The sequence below is a fragment of the Parus major genome, chromosome 9, assembly GCF_001522545.3.
Source record: "Parus major isolate Abel chromosome 9, Parus_major1.1, whole genome shotgun sequence".
Taxonomy (NCBI): Eukaryota; Metazoa; Chordata; class Aves; order Passeriformes; family Paridae; genus Parus; species Parus major.
Window position 1 is genome coordinate 2,947,607 of NC_031778.1, and position 26,136 is coordinate 2,973,742.

At 45.3% G+C, this 26,136-nt stretch overlaps 1 protein-coding gene across 4 annotated transcripts; it reads right to left on the reverse strand.

Moving 5' to 3' along the window:
* Positions 1 to 2,609: 2,609 nt before the first annotated feature.
* BOK (BCL2 family apoptosis regulator BOK) lies at positions 2,610 to 24,965 on the reverse strand. Of its 4 annotated transcripts, XM_033516670.1 has the most exons (8): positions 22,790 to 24,965; positions 21,848 to 21,921; positions 21,543 to 21,706; positions 20,091 to 20,281; positions 19,943 to 19,980; positions 17,643 to 17,771; positions 8,469 to 8,632; positions 2,610 to 3,752 (listed from the first exon to the last, which is right to left on the reverse strand). In XM_033516670.1, exons 3-8 carry the CDS (start codon positions 21,597 to 21,599, stop codon positions 3,627 to 3,629), a joined length of 705 nt encoding a protein of 234 aa, XP_033372561.1. In that variant the 5' UTR covers positions 21,600 to 21,706; positions 21,848 to 21,921; positions 22,790 to 24,965; the 3' UTR covers positions 2,610 to 3,626. The 4 variants fall into 4 exon arrangements, with proteins under 4 accessions (XP_033372561.1, XP_015493404.1, XP_018863362.1 ...); XM_015637918.3 differs by lacking the exons at positions 19,943 to 19,980; positions 20,091 to 20,281 and having other exon boundaries at positions 21,543 to 21,921; positions 22,790 to 24,745; XM_019007817.2 differs by lacking the exons at positions 19,943 to 19,980; positions 20,091 to 20,281; positions 21,543 to 21,706; positions 21,848 to 21,921; positions 22,790 to 24,965 and adding an exon at positions 19,733 to 19,936.
* Positions 24,966 to 26,136: the final 1,171 nt, after the last annotated feature.

Below are 26,136 nucleotides of genomic sequence, written 5' to 3' on the forward strand. Positions count from 1 at the left end.
ACCTTTCCTCACATATTCCCTGAACCTCCAGTTTTTCTGGTGGGACAGAAAGGCAGGAGACAGCTAAAGCTTGGCTGGATTCTGTGAGTGCCTAACAGGGTGAGCAGTAGTCTCTCTGTGCTGAGAGGAAGTTTGTCCCCTGCCATCATGACTGTTGACCTTCAGCAGAAGGGGATGAAACCGGGCAGTGGATTGAAAGGTCACTATGGACAGGGACCAGCCCCCTCAAGACAGCTTGTAAGTCTCACTTAGAACATTCAGTGTGTGGAAAACAGCTTAAAAAAAATGAAGGCAGCTTTTACTACAAGCAGATTTCTCAAGCATATAGTTGGGAACATTGGGGGAAAAGAATGAGGTGGATAGTTTGGGGGTTTTCAGTTTTTGATGCTAGAAGAGGAACAACAGACAGGCTTTTGGTATGGAGGAGCACAATAGTACTAACTTTGGTACTTGTTTTTCTCTTGGTTTTCTTTAACAACTAAATGAATTAGATCTACTCCTAGGACCTTCAGCAATCATTTAAAAGGAAAATGTTTATTAGGGTGACAAACAACCAACCCTGATGTCTCCCATCAGGTAGGACTGGTGAAAAGAGAAGAGGGAATAGAAAAATCACAGAGCCCCAGAATAGCTGAGATTGTAAAGGACCCCTGGAAGTACTCCAAAATGACTAAATATTACAGATAGGACTGAACACGACATAAACACTTGTCTGTATCATGCTCAATACTGTCAGTTCTTAAATGCACCGCAGTGTGTGCAATTTTTTTGCTTTGTTGTTTATTTTGGTGATGAGGCTGGTGGTGATGGATTATTACAGAAGTGAGGAGGGTTGAAGGACCCTCCTTTAACACCAAGTGAAAGGTGAGCAGCACACTTCAGCTCTGGTATTGATTTTGCAGACTACTAAATGCAAGAACACAGACAGAAGCCAGAGAAGTCTGAAACCTATTCGAGGGGAGCTCCACCATCTCTTCATTATCAGCAGTTTCCAGGCTGAGCCTTTGTCTGCCTCTTGTAATCCCCTTCCCACCCACACACATTCCTTTCCAGCAATGCTGCTTTATTTGGCTTGTCATTATCTTCTTGTTAAATCCACTTAATTATGCATTTAACTCTTCATGTTCCTTAATAGATCCCCTGATATCACTTGTTTACTGAAAAAAACCCCAACAACCATAGCCTTAAGTATTAAATTTCAAAACAGCATCTAAATTGAGACAGGTCTTGCCAGTCCCAGTGTCAAACTGCTGCTCCAGTAACTCCCTTTCACTCCATGAGATACAAGGCAAGCTGGACTTGATGACCTGTGAAACTGTCCAAGTCAAAGTCTGCACACAGCCAGGGTATTTCCAGAAATCCAAAGTCTTCTTTTCCACCAGCTCCTTTAGGACAACAAATCTGTACCCAACCTGCTATGGATTGTAAAGCTTTTAGTGCCTCTGTTGCAGACTGGAAGGGATCCTCTCTCTGCTGCTCAAAGATGGTTAGTGTAGTTCCCCCTGTATTCTGTATCCGCTCTAAATTTCCATAGCCAGATCTACCAAGAATCTAAGGAAGAAAATCCTAACAGTAAGTGATGCCAGCAAAACCCCTAATATCAATATATCAGGAAATTAAAAATAATTTGAACATTCCTCTGACAATTTGGTTTTATCTGGGGAACTGATGCAAGCTTTACTCACATAAAAATGCCCCAACTTCATGGCACCATCAGCTGCATCTACATTGGCAACCTCATCGGTATAACCCAGCCCAAAGTCTCCCCAGACACTGTCCAAGGCAGCACACAGCTCTGATGTGGAATGGGAGGCTCTCTCCTTCCCAGTGAGTGTTTCTGCTGAAAGACTCGGAATGGGAGAGGTTGCACTTGAAGGGCTTTAATCCTCAAGAATTGCTTTACTACTGAAAATGTACTCCTAGACCAAACTGGCACAGCACTCTTCACTGGGGGTGTAGCACTAGGGGTAAAGTTGGGCCCGGCCCTTACTTGCCAAGGCATCAGCCAAAGTGCAAAAGGCAGAAAAATCAGGAATGTGCAAGGATCTAACTCCTACACATCCTCTGCTAGGGTTTCTGCTGGTCAGAGCACAGCACTAACTGTAAGTACAGACCTGGCCCACAGATAGTACCCAAAAGTAAAGGTTTTGCTTTATTCTCAGACCCCTTTGTAACTCCTGGAGGGAGAGTAAAAGCCCCTGTAAATGTTTGGGAGGGAAATCAGGGAAAAAATACAAAAAAAAACCCTCTTAGAGTCCCATATGTTCTTAATCCTCGGTTTTTTTTCTGTGCCTAGTGCCACACTTTAGGGAGCAGGGTACTGAGCAGGGAGTCTCCAGAAAGCTTTGGCAGAGCAGAAGCTCCACAGCCTTTCCCTGATGATGTCAGGGAAACCCTGCATCTGTTGGTAGAAACAGCATGTTTCTGACATGGCGACAACATGGGTTAAATTCCAGGCATGAACCGGGCAAGTTGTACTTTTAACATGTTAACATGCTCTACCAGGGGAAAAGCTGAAGTATTTTTAGCATGGTTGGAGTGTTTGTCTCTGCACAGTTCTGGCCTTTTTTGGAATTGTTAACTCTGGTCTGGAAACAAATACAATAACCTTTGCAGTAGTGAAATACCACTTATTTTCCTTTATTGTTTGCCACAAAGAAGACTAGGAATTGTACTTGAAAGAGATTAAAGGAGAAACATACATCAGCTATTTTCAGCACAGCTCACTGCTTTTACCATGCCAGCTTGTTCACTTACTGCTTCTCTATTTATGCCTGTGCCCCCCAGCCTTTCCTACTTACATGCTTAGCTCTGACAGAATCTCAGGGGAAAAACCAGTTTTTTTCATGATGAAATTCCATCTCAAGTTGTTGCTTGAAGACATTGCCCCTTGCTCTCCTGTTTGACTGGGTGAGTGCAGTGAGAGGGGTCAACAAAACACACTTTGCCCTCTCATCCTGGCCCTCACAGCTACTCAGACCAATCTCCAAGACATGTCACGGAGAATCAACTGTTGACAGATTATTTGGTTTTATCTTGTTAAAAACCCACCATGCTCTGCTGGGGCAGAGCCCAGCAAGTGAGTTAGGGATAAAGGAGGAGATGAAGTTTAAGCACAAATGTGACAACAAGAATCAATACAAGGCAAGTCTGAGGACTGAAAGGGAAATCACATGGAGTGAAGGAGGGACTCTTCCCCTCTCCTACTTTCTAATCCCATTTCAAATAATATTCCCTTCCTCTTCCCCTCTGCCTGGTGCTAGCATAAGCATGCAACACAGCCGTAAGGAGCAGCCATCTGACAGTCCCACACCGCACACAGCTGCCATCAGCGTGCCCAGGGACCAGCTACATCTAGGCCACACATGCAAGTTACCCAGGGAAACAAGATTCTTGGAAGGATTAATGGTGAAAGAGGCTCGTGTGGCTGCAAATAGGAGACCATGGTTGATCATCTGCTCTCACTTGATGGGAGAGCAGCCTTTTTATTTTTTTGTCCCAGTTCTTCTCTTCCTCCTCTTCAGAGATTTTCATTACCAGTCTGGAATTACTTCTCCAGTTACTTCTGGTTGCTTCTGGAGTGGGAGAGAAGATGGGGCAAGGGAGCTGTGCTTGACAACTCAGACTCATCTCTCAGGCAGCAGGACGAAGAAGATGGCCTTGAGGAAGTGACCAAAACTGCAAACAGCAGCCACGAGCCAGTGGGAGCGAAGGCTGGGATCAGTATTCACCACACATTTTGTGATGTCTGCCTAATGAGGAGGGAAGAGAGATCGTCAGAGAGAGATGCCCAGGTCAGCCACTTCTGCAGGCTGTCCCAGCCCCACAAGCATCACCGCTGCTGCAGCACCAGATGTTGGCTCTGACACTTCCACACTCTGAAAGTTATTAAATCAGGCTCCAGAGCCCTGCAGAATACACTTTCTTAATTTCCCACCAATAAGGCAAAGTGTCCCCTCTTCATCCACCCCTGGGGAAAGAAATGCTACAGGAAGATTATCCAGCACTTACCATTTTGGATAACTAAATACAACTTTCTTTCCCTGTTTAAAAGGTCTAGGAAGCCTTAGCAGTTATCAGCATTCCCATCCTTTTCTGTAAAGCCAGATGCTTCCCAGAGGTTGTCCTGTTTAATATCAGCTCAGGTTGCTTGTACGTTTTCTCTTGCCTTAATGCTTTCTTTGGAAGACATTCAAGTAAGCCATCCCCCAATTTAAATCTAAAGCAATGCATGCTTGTAGCTTTGTTTGTGGAAATATATATGCCAGCAGAGATGCCTCCCAGATGTGTGGGCCAGATTTAAATATCACTTGGGCAGCTGGTTTCAAATATCAACAAGACAAGCTGGCCTGTGATGATTAAAAAAAATCAAAACCAAAAAAACCACCCTGTCAAACTGATAGAAATAGGCTCTCTCTCAGCTGGCATGGGAAGGAGAAAATGGAAAATATTGAGAAGGTGAAGTGAACAGGACAGAGGTAGAGAGAAAAATGAATTTTCTGTTGCAAGAATCAAAATTAAAAGTTTTGCTATAACTGAGTTTTGGTTAAACTCAAGCCCAGCACAAGATGTGGACTGTGGTTGTATAACAGAGGGTGCACTGCTGGCACATCAACCCCATATGGTTTTCAGAATCAGCTTTTGGGTGGAAATGGGAACAATAATCACATCACAAGGAAGGGTTCACAGTCCCAAAAGTCTTTTTTTTTTTACAAGCTTAGCTCAGCAATCCTCCAAATTTACCTTCTGACATAAGTCTCTCATTGACCAAGCACAGACAAGTGAGACTCTCAACCCTGAGGTGTTCCTCCCCAAAACAGAACATAAGAGATGATGAATGCTCCAATAATCTTCTCTACTCCTCTGCTTGTGCTCAAGACATGCATGAGCCTTGCCTGACCAACTTTGGTCATCATTAGATGGAAAAGGGGGCTGAAGGGACAAATCCCAGAGTCTAGTTAGTGAGAACAGCCACACAAAACAACCCTACCATCGCCTACAGACCAAAGCTCTGCTGGCAGCAGCCTCCCATGTGTTCCAGCAGTTCCTTGTTTACCATGTCTAGAAGGCTGGCACGGTGCACTTCACCACATTGCTGATCTCCTGGGAGCATCAGGAGAAGCAAAGCCCATGAATAACTGACAAGATGAGACTGCAGAAGGAAGGAATAGAGAGCATGCAATGATGGGAAGAAACAGGAGAGCAGGAGAGAGCTGAGTCAGCACCAAGGAGTGGAAATGGTGCTGCCTATGGCTAAAAAACACAAGCAAACATAGCAAGCAGAGCCAAGACAGTTACCAGAAGGTGCTGCAAGGTGGTCCCAGTGGCTACAGGTACTTGATCTGTATTGTGGAGGAAAGCAAGGTGGGTCTCCTTACACTGGAATACTTCCAGTGATGCTTAGCACACTCACCCTACTTGCATTTGAAAATAGTCTGAACTGATTCAACCTGTCAGATTCTAGCAACCTGCATGGGGTCATGTTTAAAACACAGTTGTGTCAAACTGTCCCTTTAGTTGAGAGAAGTCATGGCATGCAGTTACCTGTCTGAACACACATGTTAGGGTACCTTATCCTTGAGAAATATAAGCTCTAATAGACTTTAGTGCCTCATGTGAGCCAGAACAAGGCCCATACACGCTGGGTTGATTACAGCTGTAGAGGGTTAACTGCCAGGTGAGAAAAGGTGAACTCCTTAAAGCCCTGCTATGTTCTCCCAAAGGCAACGACCTCACTGCTCTAACCAAGAGGAGCTGCACTCAGAAGTACTTAGAAATTTGTATGGGGCTTGCTTAGATAAGCAAAATTGCTCACCTGTTTAATAATTGTCTTAGCTGTTGTTATCCAAATCAAGCTTATCTGATAAGGCAGTGGAATTGAAAACTTCAAAGCTACTTAAGGCTTTTTGCCTTGTCAGGCACTGATAAACTGTTGCAATGGCAGTTTGATGTTCGATGTTAATTATTCAAACAAATTCAAGTCACATACACTGCTTTGTAGCAAAAGCTGCTAAAAAAATTAAATCTTTTTATTCTACCGTAAAGCCACTACTGAGACTGCAAACTCTTTTCAGGAAGAAATGATGTCTCCAAGGTTCTTTCTTGCTCTTCCTGTGAGGTTTGCATTGGGTTCTGCAGTCTTCTCCACCCTATGGAAGCAGCATGGGAACCTGCTGCTGAATGGAGAATTTCAAATGCCTTTCCATAGCCTCCATGTTGTCTTTCCTGGACCAGCTCAGGGCATGTGGGTTACTCCTGGCAGCCTCATCCCAGGCTGATGTGTAAGAGATGAGGTCCATGTGAACAAGGATGGCATGCCAGGACAAACCAACACAAGCTAGGCCTGGCAGTGGGTGAGAGGGTTCCACCAAAGAGCTGTTTGGTCTGGCCCATGAGTGAACAAGGCTGGGAAATTCCTTGCTGAAGTGCTTAGATCAAGAGGAAGAGCATTCAGGGAGGCACAGCACAAGATGCGATTAGCAGCTTTTTCCCAGACTTTCCTTTGTTTCTAGAGGGAAAGGATTTCCTTTCCACAGCCCAGAGCTGCTGATAAGGGTGTTGGAAATTGGCTGTATCAGAACCCAGCAGCCTTCAGTCCTGTGCTTGACTGGGGGCAGTGAAGTTGGTTTACCTTCCTTAGGGCCAGATCCCAAGAGCAATCAGCATGGATTTAGCCAGCTCCAGTAAGAATGTCCTGCCCATTTAAGATGGCATGAAGACATGGCAGAAGGAGCCAGTGGTGGACTTAGCTCCTCACAGAACCAGTGCTGGTCTGATGATGGGTTTTGCAGCTTGTTTGCTATGCAAAAAATTGTCCAAAATATCCTTTTGGAATTAACCAAACACTCTGTTTGGAACTCTAATGAAGCAATACAAAAATTAAAACAAGATGTTAACTTATCAGAGCATGCAAGTTTTACCAAAACAAAGAAAAAAATAGTTGGAAACTAGAAAGAGATACATTCCTACAAAACATTTCTGTTTTAATGAAACTAGATCTCAGAAAATGTTTCAGAGAATACATTTCAAGCAGCTCTACAGGTATGCAGTTAAAGCAAGCCTCAAATGATACTGAGGCAGGGACTGGCATTCACAGGCAGGAACAGTGTTACTTAATCCCAGGATATCCTCTTCACTTGCTTTGGCACAATTAATTTTTGGAATGCAAAATGAAACAGATCAGGGCATTCAAATAAAAGGTTCCTTTTAGCCCAACCAAACAGTTCCCTGAGTCAGCTGGCCTCAAGGTGACCCAGTTTTAGAGAGGGCAGGGATGATTTAAGGTAGGATTGGTACTTATTAAGTGCAAGGGATCCAAAATCTCAACAGTGATACTTTCCCGATTCTTCACATTCCTGAAGAAATCAGGGAACTGAACCAGCTACTGACATGGTTGGGAAGTCTCAGCATAAAGGAGCAATATTCAGTTTCGAAAAAGACACCCCCCTCTCTCCAGATCTGTATGGGTGAGGAGCCTGACTATTTCCTAATGGCTTAGGAATAAACTTCACCTCTTGGAAAAGGGAATTTGCTACTGTGCCTCAGTCTGGAAAGAGTGCCTGCCTTGGGAATAAGATGTCCTATGAACTGAGTGGTGCCATAGGGCAATATTTTGCCCAAGTAGCATCTACCCAGCAGCACATGAGAGGATCCAAGGACTGTCTGTGTCCCTGCTAGACAGGCACATGGAACCTGGTACATACACACATCACCCATCTGCCAGCCACTAACACAGCCAGCCAGTCTCTCCAGTTAGCTGGGGAAGCCACTGGAAAGGTGTCTAGCTATGCCACAGCACCAAAATAAAGTTCTCCTTATGAACAATCCTCCACAGGAACCAATGCTCACACTGAAAATCCAGTGCTTAGACGTGAAATGAGAATCAAGATGGCAGGCCTTATTTTTTGCCAGTTTGTAGAAAACAGCTGACCAAGAGCATCACAGAATCAAAGAATGGTTTGGGTTGGAAAAGACCTTAAAGATCACCCAGTCCCACCCATTACCATGTGCAGGGACACCTTCCTCTAAATTCAGCCTGCTCCAAGCCCCATCCAGCTTGGCCTGGAACCCTTCCAGGGATGGAGCAACCACAGCTTTTCTGGGAAATCTATGGCAGGACCCTCACAGGAATGACCCCTATAGTGTCCTCCTATGACTGGCTATTAGCTCTGGAGAAGATCAGGAACACAACAGGTGCTGGTGGGTCAGGATTGAATTGTTATGTCTCAGCTATGCAGAAAGCTGAGGACAAGAATAACTGATGTTTTTGAGGATAGGACCATGAGGCAGTAACAGAGTTATATAAGACTAGCGCAGGTGTAAGTGGAATTGAGGTGGCCACAGCATTGTGAAAGAGAATCTCCCACAGCCTTTTTCTGCATAAAGCTGCAGAGAGCGCACTCTCATCAACTGGGCTCTTTTCTAGTCTGGACATGCAGAAACAAATTCAGTGAGACAGCATTTCTTACCCAGCCTCCTCTCCTTTTCAGCCATGTCACCAAGGTCTTGCGGACAAACTCTCCCAGGCAGTCAACGATGGTGTGAACCATGGCTGGCTGCGCGTGCCGCACGCAGTCCACCGCCAGCCCAGCTGCCACGGCGTAGAGGGACACCACCTTGCCCCACGTTATGCCTGTGAAAAGAAAAAAGCCCATTCATATCTACACACACATACAGTTCAGTCTTGAATAATCAAAGGAAATGACTCTGCTTCATTACATGTGCGCATGTTGCCTGCGCACAGCCACAGTTCTCTATGCTCTCCTCATGGGGGAAAAGAAATAGTAAAGGACGAGAATGAGGGAAAACGCTCCACACAGAGAGGCAGAATGAATTAATCTGGCCTTGGTATGGTTTGATTGCCTCTCAGCACTGGCTGCACAGCTTTGGGAAAAAAGCAGCCCAAAGACACCATCGAGATAGGGAAGATGTGCACCACAATGTTTTGTATTACCACTAGCTCTCAGCCATGCAGATGCTGCATAGGAGGTGATAGAATTCAAATAGTTTGAACAACCTGGGGCTTTTGTCTTCAACATAAAGCTTAAACACCCTTGGACAAAGCATTTGTTTTTTTTCTAATCACTGTTCAAATGTGACGCTCAAAGCATACAAGATAAAAATCTTCAGTTCTATAATGACACAAAAGCAGCAAAGGGAGGTAAAGTTACAGGGCCAAGATGGTTCACAGAATCATAGTTGGAAGAGAGAAGTCATAGAATCCTGAGCTGGATAGACTCACAAGGATCATTGAGACCAGCTCCTAGCCCTGCACAGGCCCCTAACAATCCCACCCTGTGCCTGAGAGCCTGGGGCCATGACGCTTCTGGAGCTCTGGCAGCCCTGGGGCCATGACATTCCCTGGTGTGCCTGTTCAGTGCCCCAGCACCCTCTGGGGAAGAACATTTCCCTAATATCCAATCTAACTGCCATGACAGCCTCGTGCCATTCCCTTGGGTCATGCTGCTGCTCACCAGAGAACAGAGTGCCTACCCCTCCACTTGTACTCATAAGGACTGGTGTCCTCTTTATGTAAGGACTAGACCTCAGTCTCCACCTGAAAAAGAGGTAGCTTCAAGAATTTGGCCACTGCCTGCTTAACACTGCCTGTGCTACCCCACTGAAGAGAGTGCAGGGGTGGAGAGTCAGTCAGTTATCTAATCTCCCAGAAGACAGTCTTCCTGCCAGGCTGACCTGCCTGCAGCAAGCACTCCACAGAATTTGTCCCAGCAGTAGTCATCTTCCTGTTGGTGTTAGTGACAAGCACAGGAACTCAGGTCTTGGTACCAGCCAACCTCCCAGGGGTCCTCTGCACCTTAACCAACACCACTGGGCATAAATCCTTCATGCTCAAACACTGCAGTCAGCTGCCCCTCATCAGGCTTTTCTCAGGACCAGTGACCTGGAAACACAACCCTTTCGCTCCCATGCAGAACTACCTCTGCACAATGGCATATCCCCCCCATTCTTTATTATCTCTAATACCCATATTTATCAAGCATATTGTGAAGTATTTTACAGTGTTGGGTCTCCATGGAATCTGTCCAAAGGCTCTCCTGAACATAGTTGGAAGCCTGGTGAAGTTCCAACATTTAAAAACCACACAGAATTGTTCTCACAGGGTTACTGCAAGAAAGAAAACAGGTGAGAGGATGAAAAGATGTGTGCAATACTAGATCTATGGATCCAGAGGGGTTAAACACACCATTAGAAAACTGGATGTGTTCAGCAAGAGAAAATACAATTTAAATGGGGTAAGGTCTCCCTCTTTCCTTCATTGCACTCTCAGATCCCCAGGTAGCCTGTGTCAGCTCTGGGATGGAGCTCCAGCCTCCTCACAGCAGTTCTCATTGCAGCAGAATGCCCTATATATTTCTTTAGAAAACATGCAGGTTTCAGAGCATTTCCATAATTCTTACACTTGGTGTTTCAAAAGGGACATTCACACTAACACTTTTAGGAATTGCTTGTTTTTCTTTTCCTTAAATAGAAAAAAAGAACTAAACTTTAGAGGAACTATTCAAATGTTAGCCACAGAAATACCTTGTTACACTGAAGAAAATCCATTCAGTGTTAAAAAAAAGAACATTTTTCATTACTAATGTAAGATAAAATCTGCAGATGAACCTTTTGTGAGGCTCTGCAGCAACAGTAACAGCATTAGCTGAAATCCTCTGTGATACTCTGTCCTTCCCCAGAACTATCTGTAAGATCAGAGGAAGTTATTAATGTAGCTAAATGACTGTTCTTCTTTAGGTTTTGTTTGCTGAGCAGACCCTGCAATGTCCCTGACACCAGTGCTGTCACTCAGGAAGTTCACTGCCTGTTTGGCATTCACACTATTTATCTGCCTTTCTCACATTATGTGTCACCATGACAGCCAGCAGAATAAGCCAGGAAGAGGCTATGATAAAACACAGAAAACTAGACAGAGGGGTTCTCCCTGCAAGAAAGAGGCTGTCCAAGTGCAGGTCAATACAGTTCTACCTAATGACAGAGCCTTTAAGGGGTTACACTCCTTGCTGATTATATGTTCAGGACCAGAGCCTCAGCTGGCTTATATTCAGCTTTAGTATAAGTCAGTTTTACAGTTCTCCATCCCTGCAGAAATGTGGTTCCTTGCATCTTGTGTTACATAACAAAAGTTACTCAAAATTCCAGAGAAGAGTTTACTGGCTTATTTCCAAGCTTTTGCTGACAGCACTCCAAATATCTGAAGCAAGTCCATTAGCTCTGAGATATTTACATGGCAGTAACAAAGACTGACAGGACCAAAGTCACTCTGGTACAAAAAGACAGCTCCAGTCTTGGCTAACTTTGTTTTGAACCCAAGTTTTGCTTTTCAAATAAAAAAGAAAGAAATATCTTTTTCAAAGAAAAATGCATCCACAACCTGTGAAAGATAGAGGCTCAAGAGACCCATGACTTCCCCAGCACACAGGAAAGCAGTTTGCTCTAAGACATGTCAGTCCAGAGAGGATTGAGAAGAAGCCCTTCAGCTCCAGCTTCCCTGCCAAGATTGTTCCATAGTGGTACCTGCTGCAGGACTTGCACGAGGTGAGTTCTTCCCTGGCACATGGAGAGAGCCCCTCTCCCTTTCACAGCAGAAAGAGAGCGAGTTCTTGGTAAACTCTTATAATGGTGATGGATGTGGAGGGCTCAGGGGTCACATCCTCTCTCCAGAGCATGCCCATAAGGTCAAACCAATCCTTCAATCTGTCTTTCCTGTTACAAGGAGAGTCAGTCCATGGGGGCAGGAGAGGAGGAAATCCCTCCCTGATTTCCATTGATCTGAAGTCCTCTTGCCACCGCTGGAGGGAGAAGATGGAGACAGCAGGCTGGGCTTCTCACTCACAACAGCAGGGTGCAGTTTATTCTCTTCTTCTCACTAGATATTGCAGGAAGCGAGTGAAGAGCAGGCATCTCCAACTCCTGAGCCATGCTTGTGGCTGGGCCCCCTGCCTAGGAGGGCTCCAGCCACCATCCAGCCACAGGCAGGAGAGGGCAGGGGAACATACCCCAGCAGCCTTCCTCTGCACTTTCCCAGGACACCAGCTCCATTATCTTTTCCCTCTCAAGGACTCCCTTGACAGGGGAGCACAATTACTGAGAGGGCATTACCTCTGTCCCCCAGGATATCCAGGCCAGGTTCAAAGTGACACTAGTGTGATACAACTCAGCATGAGCTGGAATTGAATCTGGCCAGTGCACATGAGAAGCAAAAACACATTGCCTTGCTCCAAATTCCTCAAAAGGCCTGGCTGTCATCCACACTGGGTAAAACAGGCACTCATCACCAAGCAAGACAATCCATTCACAGCTTCCCACTGAGTGGATTAACATACACAGGAGCTAACAACAACAGGGAAGGGAAAGCTGGTCCAAAAAGGAATGGCCAAAAGAGAGAAACTTCTGCTCACAGACATGAAACAAAAGGATATGGAAAAAGTGAAGGGCTGCTTAGAAAACATTATAAGAAATAAGAAATACAAGTTGCACTCCCTAGGCCAGCCATGGAGCTGAAGGTATGTAAACACTGCTGAGCCCAGGGTAAAATGAATTATCAGGAGAGGAATGCTCTTGAAAGTGTTCCTGCTCATATGAGCTTGTCTGCCCCAGGGGAGTGATGAAGAAGCCATGAGACATGACTGTGCAGTCTCAGGGTTATTCAAATAAACCTACCTGAGGTTATTCAAATAAACTTCCTTCTGCTCCACTCAGCATCAAAGTCCCACTCACAAATCAGACCCTAAAGAAACACAATCCACTGCTACACTTCAACAGCTGGGAGAATGCAGCCAGACACAACAGGCTTCGGTAGAGAGAAAAGCTGAGAGCGGTGTGCACAAGGCAGGAAGCTCAAGTCATAAAGCCTAGGTTATGAGAGAGCAGTAGGATGCATTTCTAACAGCATTTCAGAGAAACCCAGAATGGTCTGGGTTGGAAGGGAAGTTCATCTTATTCCAATCCCCTGTAACGGGCAGTGTTACATACCAGTTACTTAATTCCAGGGTTAAAACCAAGGCTCTTTTGCTCTGCATAGATGCAAAGGAGAAAATCCCAGCCAGATATTCTCAAGAGGTAAAAAACACATGAAAGTTTGCTGGCAAACTACAGAAAATTAAGGAACATTAGCAAAAGAATAAATGCAACATAACATCACTTACCATTGCATAGACTTACCACACTGAACATAGAAAACCTTTAAACCCATTCAATGTCATGTTCCATGAGAAAAGAGTAGAAGAAAGGCAGAAAAACAGAAAAACAGGAAAGATATATAAAAACAGACATATAGCTACCAACTTCTGGGTTCCAGTGATGTAAAACTCTAGAAACTGAAGGTAGGGTTAAAGGACAATGTGCTTGCCTTGTGGTCAAGCTTCTGAAAGCTTTGGCCCATCCTGGGCCTTCCTCCCAGGCAGGATTTGCAGACACTCAGGTACTGGGTCAAGCAATCCTAGGGGCCCTGACCCTTGAGAGTGCCATGGCTGACAGACACTGCAGGGTTGGGGGGTACAGGGCCCAAGGTACCATCTCACCAAAGCAAGGTCTGACCCACCCCCTACCACGTATTCCGAACACCTTAAGATGTCTCAAAACAGATTACTTTTTCCTGTCTCTGATAGGCAGGGACACCTTCCACTAGCCCAGGTTGCTCCAAGCCCCATCCAACTTGGCTTTGAACACTTTCAGGGATCTGGGGGCAGCCACAGCTTCACTGGACAACCTGTGCCAGGGCCTCACCTTCCTAGGAAAAAAAATTTTCCTAATATCTAATCTATACCTATTCCCTGTTAGTATGAAGCCATTCCCCCTTGTCCTGTCACTCCAGGCCCTTGTAAATAGTCTCTGTCCAGCTTCCTTGTTGGCTCCTTCAGGGACTTGAAGGCCACAGTTAGGTCACCAGGCGCTTCTCTTCTCCAGGCTGACCAATCCCCACTCTCACAGCCTTTCCTTTCAGCAAAGCTGCTCCATCACTTCTCTGATCATCTTGGTGTCTCCTCTGGACTCACTCCAGCACCTTCATGTCCTTCCTGTGTTGGGACCCTCAGGCTGGAGACAGGTCTGAGTGGGGCAGAATCTCTCCCTCCCCTGCTGCCCATGCTGGGGGTTCAGCCCAGTACATGGGTGGTTTCTGGGTCCCAGTACCCAGGGCCGGGGCATGTCCCTCTCTCACCACAGCACCCCCAAGTCCTTCTCCCAGGGTTGCTCTTGATCTGTTCATCCCCAGCCTGGACTGATCCTGGAGGTTGCCCTGATGGAGATGCAGCATTAGTACTTGGCCTTGCATAACCTCATGAGATTCTCATGGGTTACTTCTCAAGCTTGTCCAGGTCCCTCTGGATGTCATCCCATCCTTCAAGTGTGTCAACAGCACCAATCAGGTTGGTGTCATCTACATCCATTTGCTCCTGCAGGAAAAGTGTTTTCTCCCTAGAAAGCATTAACCCTACACTCCTGTTACACAGGGTTCACTTCAGCCCAGGCACTCTTGATCAAAAGCCAAACCCAGTAAGAACCAGGCTGGAAGCTTTTAAAACCCCCTCATGCCTAACATCTCTTACCAACAGGACAGAACAGCTTCCTTTAGGAAAGGAAAATGCCTCTCCCTTTTCTACTTCTGTTTTTCCACCAAATGACCTCTTCCTTCTGTCATTTGTTTTAAAATATAAGGTAAATGTCAGCTCAGCCAGGCCCCAAACCAAAGCTTGCTCAAGTCAGGGGAAAGTCTTCTGCTACCCACAGAGCAGCTTTGGACCACACATGAGAAGTAGTGGTAACATCACAGAGATGATGCTGTTGCAGATCCTTTACCATCAAAAGCAGATCAGGGCTCTGCAGTGCTTGTCTCCACACAGATGGGCTCTCCTCACTCTGGATAACTAATGAGTTGTTTGGAAACAGGGGAACAAAATACAGCTTGAGCATAAAGTCTCTTCTCCCAGATGACAAGCCATGGGACAAGAGGAAATGGCCCCAAATTGCATCAGGGGATGTTTAGATTGGGTATTAGTAAAAATTTCTTCACTGAAAGAAGAGACATTGAAACAGGCTCCTCAGGGCAGTTTTGGGCTTAGTCAGGACTTGTAGACAGTGTGGACAGGAAGTGAGCACAGACAGAGCAACAGTGTGAAGACGCAAAACCAGACCAGAATGTGGAAGACAGACATGTAAAAGATTAAGGAGAAAACCTCTCCAGCAAAAAAAGTGTCAAAATTCCCTGCTTCCTTGCTGGAAAAGCATTGTAAGTGACTAGTGGGGCTCCCCAAGCTGTCTACGCACTGTAGTGTCAGACTGTAGCTGTTTTCTTAATAAATTTGGTAATTGGCATGAAAACTCAGATTGAACTTCAGTGTCTGGTTTCCTTTGCTCAATAAGAGCCTCTTTTCTCTGAACTATGGAAAAAAAAAAAAAAAAAAAAAAGGAATGAATGTCTGGCTGCCATAGCCAACTCCAATTTGCTGGATTTATTGTTAAATGCTGAGTTTTGAGCCTGCAGTGAGATCCAGGAATGTTAAAAAACAGCAAGCTCCTATCCCTCTGCCACTCAGCAACCTTCTACCTAGAAGAAATTACAATAACAAGTTGATAAAAGCAATTAAATACACAACTCCCAGAACAGATGAGAAAGAATTAAGAACAGAGAATGGAGAGCTCTGGGAAGGTTTGAATCAGCCTCTGTGCACCCAGCACACTACCAGCCATTTCTGCAGCAGGGTGGCTCTGGAGGAGGGGCAGCAATGTTAACAGAGTCCAAAGTCTCCAGCATTGTCAGCCTCAGAGGGCTGAGTCCAGATTTTATTCCTAATACCCTGAAAACTCAGGTTTAGAACTATGGCATATGATTTCTACTTTAATTTTAAACTACACACACAATTGGCTCCTGAGCTGAGAAGCTGAAGAACAACAAAAAAATGCAGTTCTCCGTGAATTTGTCAATATACACTGAGAGCAGAATTCCCAGGAGGGAGCAGGCTTTCTCCCCAGCATCATGGTTATGCAGCATCACAGCACACACAGTCTGCTTGACCTGCAGCATTCCTGGCTTAGCTCTCTGTGTCACTTCAGCTCTGGAGGTGGGCCAATCCCAATGCAGTCACCTGTAGTCATCTAAGATCCCCTACTCACCTGCAATGTGAATTGCATCTGAGCCTGCCAACCTGACCATTTTTTTCCTGTAAGCCTTGACACCAGTACCTTTCAGCACTAAGTGACAAGACAGGGCACCTTCCCTTTCTACACAGCCACACTGAGACATTCCTACCATACTTTCCCAGCTCTTGCTTTCTGAGCTCACAGGCCCTCTGAAGCCAGCCCAGTGCAAAGGCAAGCTGTGACCCAGCATGCTCTGAAAGGCTGTTGAGGGCTGCTGTACCAGCCACACAGTCCAGTTCCATCCATTTCCAATGACACAGCATCAATTTCCCTAACCCAAGGAATAAAATCTGCCCTGCTCGAACTGCCAGAAGCCCTGCTTGGGCAGTCCCTCTCAGAGATCTACTTTGCCATCTGTTATGATTCTAGGGAGGATCTGAGCTCTCCACCACAGCTCTTCAGACCTTCTGCATGTCAGGGCTTCTCCAGAGTGTCAGTGGTTCCAGATAAAGAAGTACAGTGGATTGTGAGGATGAAAAGGTTTTGAGTGAGGTAGCCTATTTGAAAGTACAACTGAAACCTGGACTTCCAACCTGTAGCAACTATTGCCAAAGTGACAAGAGTCCCTGTATCCTGTGACACTTCCCATCCTATTGTCATTGTTTCCAGTGGATTCATGTTGCTATGCTGCCAGCAAGTTGCTTTCTTTGTTGTTTTTTTTCCTTTTTTTGGTTTTGTTTCCAATCTTTAACATCTATTGTCCCTTCCACAACACAACAAGACATTGCAGAAAACCTATAACAGTGTCAGAACCTGCAATCCCTCTAAAAGGTTTCTGTTCCCTCAGTTCCCACAGGCTGCTTTTCCAGTTGTGGGCAGGGATTGTTTCCAGGAAAAGCTGAACGCAGCACAGGATATATTTTTGCTTTTGACCATTATTTCTGGAACCAGTCTAACAGAAGCAGCAGAACACTCACATCTAAGCAGGGAGAAATCTCAAAGCACCTGCTCATTTGGAACAGCCTTAAGGACCAAGACTCCCACACCATGAGAAAGGAGAAAGCAGCAGGTCCCATCGCAATTCTGGGTGTTGCTGTGGGAAAGGAGGAGAGCCAGGAGGAGAGGAGCTCTCTTGTGATGAGTTGATTCTGGCTCCCAGCATCTGCAGCATGAGCTGGAACAAGGGAGGCTCCCAAGCAATGAATCTTCTGCAGCTGCCAATGGTGAGCAAAGAAGCTTGGAATGAGTGACCTCCCTATGCAATGAGGTAACAACCACCTTGTAATAAGGAAGGGCAGGAGGTGCCTTCTAGAATGAGACAGAACCTACTGAGAGGATATTACAACCCAGGACATTTTTCCTGCCAGAAGCCAGCAGAGAGGAGTTCTCATTAAATCATTAAAGCAGGGCATATTGCCAAACTGCCCACAGCTCTTTCAGCAAGCAAGGCCCCACCTTGCAGGCTATCCCAGAAAGATGCCTTCTCCAAGAGAGGTGGCTCCATCCTGTTCCTTTCCACCCAGCCCTGTTTGTGAGCACCGTACCTGCAGTGAAGATCTGTGCAGCCACTGCCAGGAAGGCGTCTGACACCACAGTCTCTGAGTGCAGCGAGATGTTCAGCTGGCGGGCGATATTCCGGTAGACATTGGGGCGAATGTACTCCAGCTCATCCCCTGCAAATAAACAGCCAAGAGTCAGCATGCACAGCACCAAGCCCTGCTCTCATCACGGAGGAATTACAGCTGGGGTTACTCCAGGGATGAACCCCAGCTCCACCTGAGTTTAGGCAGGCAGCAAAGTGCTTAGGGTTGCTTAGATGCAGTTCCCTACCATCTGTACCCTGGGACTCCCAAAGGGAGCAGAGGCAGGCAGTGGTCCTGTACCAGTGGTTTGGCTGCAGTAATCCCTGACATAAATGCTGTTCCCAGGCTTGCTGCCTGCCTTTCCTCCAACACAGGAGACAGGCCTCAGATAAGCAAAGCCTTGTCATTTTATTTCACAAGTGAGAAGGAGGCATGTACATCCACGTAAGCTTTTGAGAGATACGCCTTTCCTCAGCACCCCATCAGGCTTGTACAAAAATGCCTAAAGAGCAAGAGAGAGACTCAAGAATGCTGAAGGCTGATGAAAGCCAAGGATCCACCCAGAGCTGCACAACATTAATTAAACAAAGAGACTCTCAGCTATTTTATGCTCAGACAGGCACTTGAGAGTCAATCTGGAGTTCTTTCTCTCCTCCAAATGGTTAGAGATGTTCATTTGCATGGCTGGCTGCTCAGAAGCAAGGTATCTGACACACACAGACATGTGCTTTCACCTCCAGAGTGCTTTCTGCCCATTTCTGGGAAATGGCAGGAGGTGTTAGGCCAAGAAGACCAAGACAAAAATACCAAGGACAAGCAGAGAACATCCTCCTAAATGACTGGGCTATGGAGCTTGGGAAACAAAAGCAAAGCTTTTCCTTCGTAGCAAAACAAACCATTTTTTGAAAAGTAGAATTAACAAAGCCATATTAATAAAGCTTCCAAGGGATTTCTCTCTGTAGATGTTCATAGATATTAAATGAAGGTTGCACAGCTGCTGTAGGAACATGACACAATGCAAACACTGCATGGGACCAATGCCCTTTGTGCATGGAGAGCCCTTTTTGGCTTAGATTTAGGACACACTGTGCTCTTCTGCACAAGGGTGTTCTGGGAAGAGTTATTCCAAGAGCTTTATATCCTACTGCAAGACCCAGGTGACTTGGTCCAGCCAGAGGGCAACTGATCTTCCTCAAAATTTCATTTTTATGAGAGGTAAAAAGGAAGATGTCACTGCAATCAGGATCTTGTTATAGAGCCATTAGATACTGATCCTTAATTCATTTATCTGGCACTCAGCACAGGCAAAACCCAGCTCTACAGAATTTCACAGCTGAGCTCTCCCTGTCCTTTCTGAGTGTGGGATTGTCCCTGTTTGACAGCAAGAGGAAATCTGCCAACACATGGTCAGCCCTGATAAGAGGAAACCTTCCTTGGACTACTCAACAGCTGTTCTCTCCTCACAGGCAGCACACAGGCTTCCTGGTAAATGTAAGGAAATGGGGATAGCCCTGGTTAGCTGAGAGGGAGGCATAGGAGGCTGGGATCAGCACTTGGTAGCCTGCCACTGCTACAGCTTCTAACAAGCAGTGCCTGGAGGCCCCAGATGAGATCAGAGTTTGGTTGGAGGCACATATGCCCTGTTCAGCAGCAAGACACAGGGCAGGCAGGAGCATCCAGGGAAGGAAATCACAGGAAAGCATTACCATGCTTGGAGAGCCTCCCAGCCCAGCAACCCCATTGGTGCTGGTCTCCAGTGTCCTTGTTCTGATGCCCAACTTTGCAACATTTAGAGCAATTTGGGGGCTTCTCCTCCTTCCTCCAGTGATTATGTAGGAATTAACAGGGCAGCAGTGACAGTTTCCATGTGCAGGAGCTCATTGCACTGGTCAAAGGGCACCTCCCTGGGCCTTGGCCAGAGGAAATACAAGTTTAGATAAACCAGGCCTGTGAAGACACAGCAGGTTGGTCTGGAGAGCCTCACTGGGCTATACCATTAGGTTTTACCATGTCTGACTCATTAATTGCCCTAATTAGCTGCTAAGCCTTACTGAGCTGATGGAGTCTCCCTCCCTTACGATCTCCAACAGTATTGCTTGTGCCCAGGACTTCTGCTGGCCCACCAGGCAGTTCATCAGAATCTCTGTGTGCAACTAGGCTAGGAAATACTCCAACTTCCCATCTCCACAGGCTTCTCAGCATTCATGAAGGAAAAAACTGGTCTTGCTTGTTGCACTGCTTAGGAAGTGGCTAAGGATTACCATTCCTGGCAGGTGGCTGGATGGCAGCTGGCCTTGTGCTAGTTAGAGAAGCAAAGAAGAAAAGAAAGGGATGGGCCATGTGACAAGTGGAGTTTCTAAAGAAATAGGACAGAAACTGTTCTTCATCTTAATGAGGAGGACTGCTCACCTTTCTGGTTGCATGGGTACCACATGGTGCTCTCCAGATTTGCTCAGAGAAGGCACCAAGTTCCTGGGACTTTCAGCCAAATCTTTCCATCTGGACAATTCAGGAGACGCCTTCAGATCCAGTGCGCCACCTGCTTGCCCTTTAACATGTTCCTGGCCACCCACAGAAGATTGGGTTGAAAAGACAAAAATCTCAACCCCCAGTGCAGGCGGAGAAGAAAGGAAGTACAAATAGACAGTGAGATTGACAGAAGAACAAAAAAAAAAATCCCCCCAAAGACCAAACAACCACTGGAAACAAAAGCAGAAGTAAAATCAGCATAGAAAAGTGATAAAGAATTATTATTTTTTAAAAAATCAATTAAAAGAAACACAGCTATGTCTTAAAAAGAAACTTGGGATAATATCAAACCAGTATGCAGGGGTGAAAGTGGGGACACCAACCCTGGTCCTGACTTTGTTAGGCCCAGCTAATGCTTACTTCACCAGACCTGTTTGAACTCTGATGTAATTAAATCAGATGCAAATGCTGGTGGTAGTTTCCAACCAGATGTGAACGAATATACCACCCTGCAGGCAAAGAGGGATGTTGGAAGCAACTTCCAAGAATAAAGTTGTTGGGTTCCCAAACGACAAACAGCTAGATTTGAGCACAGAGGATGCTACACAACCCCAAACAAAACATTTAGAGGGTGCTCCTGGTACAAGCTCTGAAGCATATCTTCATGTCACAGCCTCCAAGCAGGACCTACAAACTGCTCTCCCTGAAGCCCCCATAGTTGCTGTGCTGTGGGTGGCACTGACTGGCAGTGTATGCTACACAACATCAACCAATTCCTTCTTGCTCCAGCAAAAAGCAAGAAAACTCAGGTCTTGCTGAATGACTAAGGTAGACAAAGGAAAATTAAACACACTGTCATTAAAAAGCAGTTTTTATAAAATCTCCAGCAACACATTTTCTAAGCAGATACTCCAAATTAAAGCTGGGTGAGCTACTGCTGAAGCCCAAGTCCAGTGGTAGCAGTGCCCTAGAAGATGCCAGATGCATTGTGGCAATCAAGTCACTCACTCAGGAGAAAACACTGCAAGACTGGTTAAAATGCCCAGCTGAGAAACACTGCTCTAAGAACTGTGAGAATTGTTACACAGCTGGAGACCTGTGCACACAGGATCAGTTACTGCTGGGCTTTCTTAGACTGCTTTGTGATTTTGAGCTGCTGCAAGTCCTCAATAAAAGGCAAGTTTGCAGAAACCCTGTGCTGAGCAGTATTCCAAAAGACTGAGAAAACTCAAGCAAAGGAGGAGTTTAGGGAAAATCACAAAAAACCAAAACTAAATGCCAAAAGCAAAGAAAAACCTCTGTATCATCATATGAAAAGCCTCTTCCAGAAGCCTTAGTCTGGTCTGAATCGCTCCACGCATTGTGAGCTCCCCCCATCCCAGCAGGACTTACCAAGTCGTAGCAGTATGGTGGACACCTCAGCCAGCTTACCCCCAGGCACTGGGGCATTGTACTCAGGTTTGCTCCAGCTGACACCCGCCTGAATCAGCCTCGAATTTATGTAGTCTCTGCAGAGAGCCTTGGCTTGGGACACAAGCTCTTTGTCAGTGGGAGACCTGTCAAAAACCTCCATCACCTCTGCAGCAAAGACTGAGGAACGACGCAGCACCTCCATCTTCAGCTGCTGAACCCACAGCTCTGCATGTGCTGACTGCAGGGCTGAGCCAAAGTCTTCGATGAGAATCTGCAGGAGTTACCTAGTAATCCTCTGCCCTCGAGGTCTGTCACAGCTCCCAGCAGCTCTTCTCCACAGCCCAGTTTTTCATTTTAGCTGGTAAATAAAAGCATCTGTAAGTCCCCTAGCATTGCAAAGATGTAAATCAGAAGCTCAAAAATACACTTATGCTGAAGTCAGTTGTATCACATTTGCAAAATATTTGTCTCAATCCATTTTACAGACAGGGGGCAAAGTCTTGCATCTTTCAGCCACTGACTATCCCTGGCAGTATGGTCCACAGAAGGGCTGCTGTTTGGAACTCTCAAGGTGTTCCCTCTTTTCCCATTCAGATGTTGCAGCTCTAAAATCACCCATCCGAGAGACTAGACAGCCAGAGTATGGAAACACTTCATAGAATGTGCAGACGATCTGAGCTTGTTTCAATTAAACTGGAAATTAAAAAAAAAAAAAAAAAAAAAGAACCCCAAATACAAGTATACAAGTTACAGAAACCTCAACCAGATGTCAACAGACATTCCAGCTCAGCTTATTCTTTCTGAAGAAATGACATTATTACAAGAACAAGGGTATGGAAGCATTTGAAATACCTCAATGGTGATGGTTTTCTGAGACATATTCTCAGGTTTTGGTTGTGCCACGCTTTTTCCCCAAAGCAACGTGCATATTACCACTTGAAAACATCTAGCAATAGCAGAGAAAGCAAAATATAAAAGTAGATTTTTGGAAAAGTTTAAGTTGTGAATGCCTAAAGGGAAATGTCAAAATTTCTTCAGAGGCACCTGAATTCATCTGCTGATTTGAGTTTTTAACCCAGTGCTGCTTTTGAAGTCAGAGTCAGACCAGTCTATTCAGATGTTAATAAATGCATTTTTCAGCCTGCAGTTTCAGACACCTTACAATGACGATTTTCAAACAAAATACAGCCAGTTATTTCAGTTTGCCCAAGGAAAAATATATTTACCTCTCATGTTGCACTTTTTCCCCCTCAGTGATTTCTTTTTGGGTTTGGTTTCATGTTTCTTTAGAAGATCTGCATCACTGGACACATGGTTTAGGATTCATAGGTAACAGTCACACTTTTCTGGAGAGCACCAGCCTGCTCTGCTGTGCTTCCTTCCCCGTCTCTGTCAGCCTCACACGCCGGCTGCGCTCCACCGGGATCCTTGGGGTTTGCTCTCCTGCTTTTAAGGGACCCAGGCGAAGAGGAAAGCTTCTGGCTTTAGCCTTGTAAGGAAGATGAAATAACCGGGAGGTGGGGTTGCTATACCCAAAGAGAGACGCTTTCTCCTCCCCTTTCTTCTCTCTTAAGGAGGCTCTCTGTTGTTCTTCGCTGAGCTTCGCTCAAGGACTCCATGGTGAGGGCGGGAGCATCATTTCGGGACCAGGGTACCACACGTGCAGTGATGAATACACTGCTGAAACAGGAATAATTCCTGCTGGATTTCCAGAGCGGCTTTTGCAGAGTTTATGTTGGCTTTTCATTTTCATACTGTAGCCAAGTAGGGGAATTATACACTGCCATATTCAGCCATGGGTTAATCCTACCAATTCAATCACCTCCATCATGTCCCTGCCCATGCAGGGGGTTGGAAATAGATGATCTGTAAGGTCTCTTTCAACCCAATCTGTAATTCTGTGATGATTTTATGATTAACATCGAGAGCCACAGCTCAGGGCTAAGGCAGTGCTTGCAACTCTCCCCGAACTACGAGTAGTCTGGTTAAAAAAATGAAGTGGATTTGTTGATAGGAAATAGTTTGTCCAGAGTGAAGTGTATTGCAGGAACTTGCCCACTTTATCTCAATATATTATGAAAAACATTTCAATGAGTTCAAATATATTTACAAATTAATTTCAACATCAACTTCTTGTTGCAACATTATCATACTGATGCCACAATGTTCAGCTTTCTTCCATGTGCATGTATTATACCATTTCATCTCAATAAACCACATACAAATGCTGGCTTTCTGTGTTAAGTTTTGAAACAAAAGAAGTTTTAATAATAGAAGTTTCCTGCAGCCAAGAAATTCTATCAGACCAAACAAAAATTCTCCCCAATAGTAGTTTGTATATTAGCAGCTGGGTATTTGGTACATTTGAGACATAATCTTTCTGAAAGGAGGTCAGTTATCATCTTGTTGCCTTCAAGAAAAGACAAACAAGTACACCTCTCCAAGGCATTGAGCACATAAATCCCTCCAGTACAACATGTACCAATGCCGGTCTCCAAATTGAGTGATAAAAAGGAATAAATGAACAGCATGACAAAATCTCTTATTATGTGACAGACTGAACATCCTGGCCAGCATCCAGCACACAGCTCAAGCACAGATTAACACAAAGCATGTTAGCTGCCATTAACTGGATTGCTGGAGCCTGCTTTGATGTCTTGGAAAAGAGCTGAAGTACCTCATATCCTTCAGCAACAGATCTTTTTTTTCTGAGCTGGCTTTTTCAGGGAAAGGAGTAGGGTTAAGGAGAGATAAATGCATGCAGTGATATCAGCTGGGACCCCAGCTCAGCTCAGTGTGATCAGGGTAAGATGGCAAGAGTGACTGTGCACCCCAGCACCAGATGTGTTTGCTCCAAAATTCTGTCAGAAATTTCTTTTTAGCCACTAGCCTTACTAAAATTTAAATATAGACAAAAGTCTGTCCCACAGAAGCTGTAATCAAGACTCCAGAGATTCTGTGCTACTGCCTACCCTTAACCCACCTATTCTCTGCAGAGTGCACCTGATAGTGTCTTAGAAAATCATATTTTTGCCTTTGCCACCTTGATGGCTGAAAAAACATTAAAAATTATGCCTTAGCTTCCTCCAGCAGCTGACAGCTTGACACAGAGGCCCTATCAGTAGGGCTATAAAATGAAGAGGAATGCTTAAATATCAGTATTGCTTAACTAATGATATTTTTTTCCCAGAAATCTGGCAAATATGCAAGTGCCACAGTGCTTCCCAGCTCCCCATGAGTGCCAATCTCATCCCACATGTGTTCCCTGCCCAACTGTCACAGCATGCAGCACCCCCTCAACTTCCACCCTGCAGCAAAGACACAAAAACTAGAAGCATGAGGGGGTTGTGCATAAAAAAAACAATCTTTGTATTACAAAACCCCCACACAATAGTGTGTGGTATTCTACCTATATTATTTACACATTTATACTAAAAATGCAGTTTCACACTGATTGATGCCTCTATAAGTAAAAGCAGATGAAACCACAGCATACAATGCTCAGGTGACCAGAAAAGAAGAGGGTGTTACAATCCAAGATGCTGTCAGTGTAATCAGAGCCCTTTTTTCCACAGAATGTTTACGTTTAGGGACTTGATCTGTAATGGGAAAACCCCTGTGGCAAAGCAATGACAGTGCAAAATCAGTTTTTATCACCCCAAAACACTGTTTCAAGTTCCTGGCATGACAGTGTTCTGGCTGGAACAGGCTCCATACCACAGCTCCTGTGTCAGGTGGGGTGATCAAAACAGCTTGGAGAACTCTTCTAGCAAAACCAGGGGACCACAAAGATATATTTTATATGCATGTCAAGTAGGAACAAACCTTGGAGAAGCCACATCAGCAAGAACAAGAGACAGTTTAATTGTGAACAGGTTCTGCTCAATATTAAACAGTTTGACTGCTAAAGGAAGTCTCTGGGAAGGCCTTTCAGCAGCTGTAGTTGAAGCAAAATAGCCAGTGAATTGTGAGCACACTGCAGAGGGTCTGCATGGCACAAATGCCTGCAAGAGCATGAGAACAGACCCAAAGGCCAAGGAGGTCATTCAACATTATGATCCCACAGCCGGGCTCTGACAGGAGGTATGCTTGTGTCTCACCTTGCAGAGCCTATCCCAGCCACTTCACACAGCCTATAATTCCAGCAGAAACTACACACAGAGATCCCACATTATAAGAACAAGAACTTTAAGAAGCAGACAGCTGCCAAAGACATCCAGTTAATCTTCAGAGAGTCTGGGAACCAGCCCTGCCAGCCTCCTCTAAGAAGTGTCCCTTCAGAGACAAGATGCTCTGGCAAAACTCTGTAGCCAGACCAACTCCTTCTACCAAACCAAGCCTGAACCACCTTCTGCATTGTATCTCTCACTTTTAATGTACAATCTTATTTGATTTTTGCAGCAATACTTCGAGTCTGTGTTTGTGAAGTTATCACTTACTTCTGCAAACATACTTACAATGCTGGGCTTTGTGCTGCAAAGCTGTATAGGAGGGCAGGAAGGTTGGACAAAACATTTCTTTTTACATAGAAATATTTTGCCAGCTGCAATAGGAAAATAATACATGGAAGCAG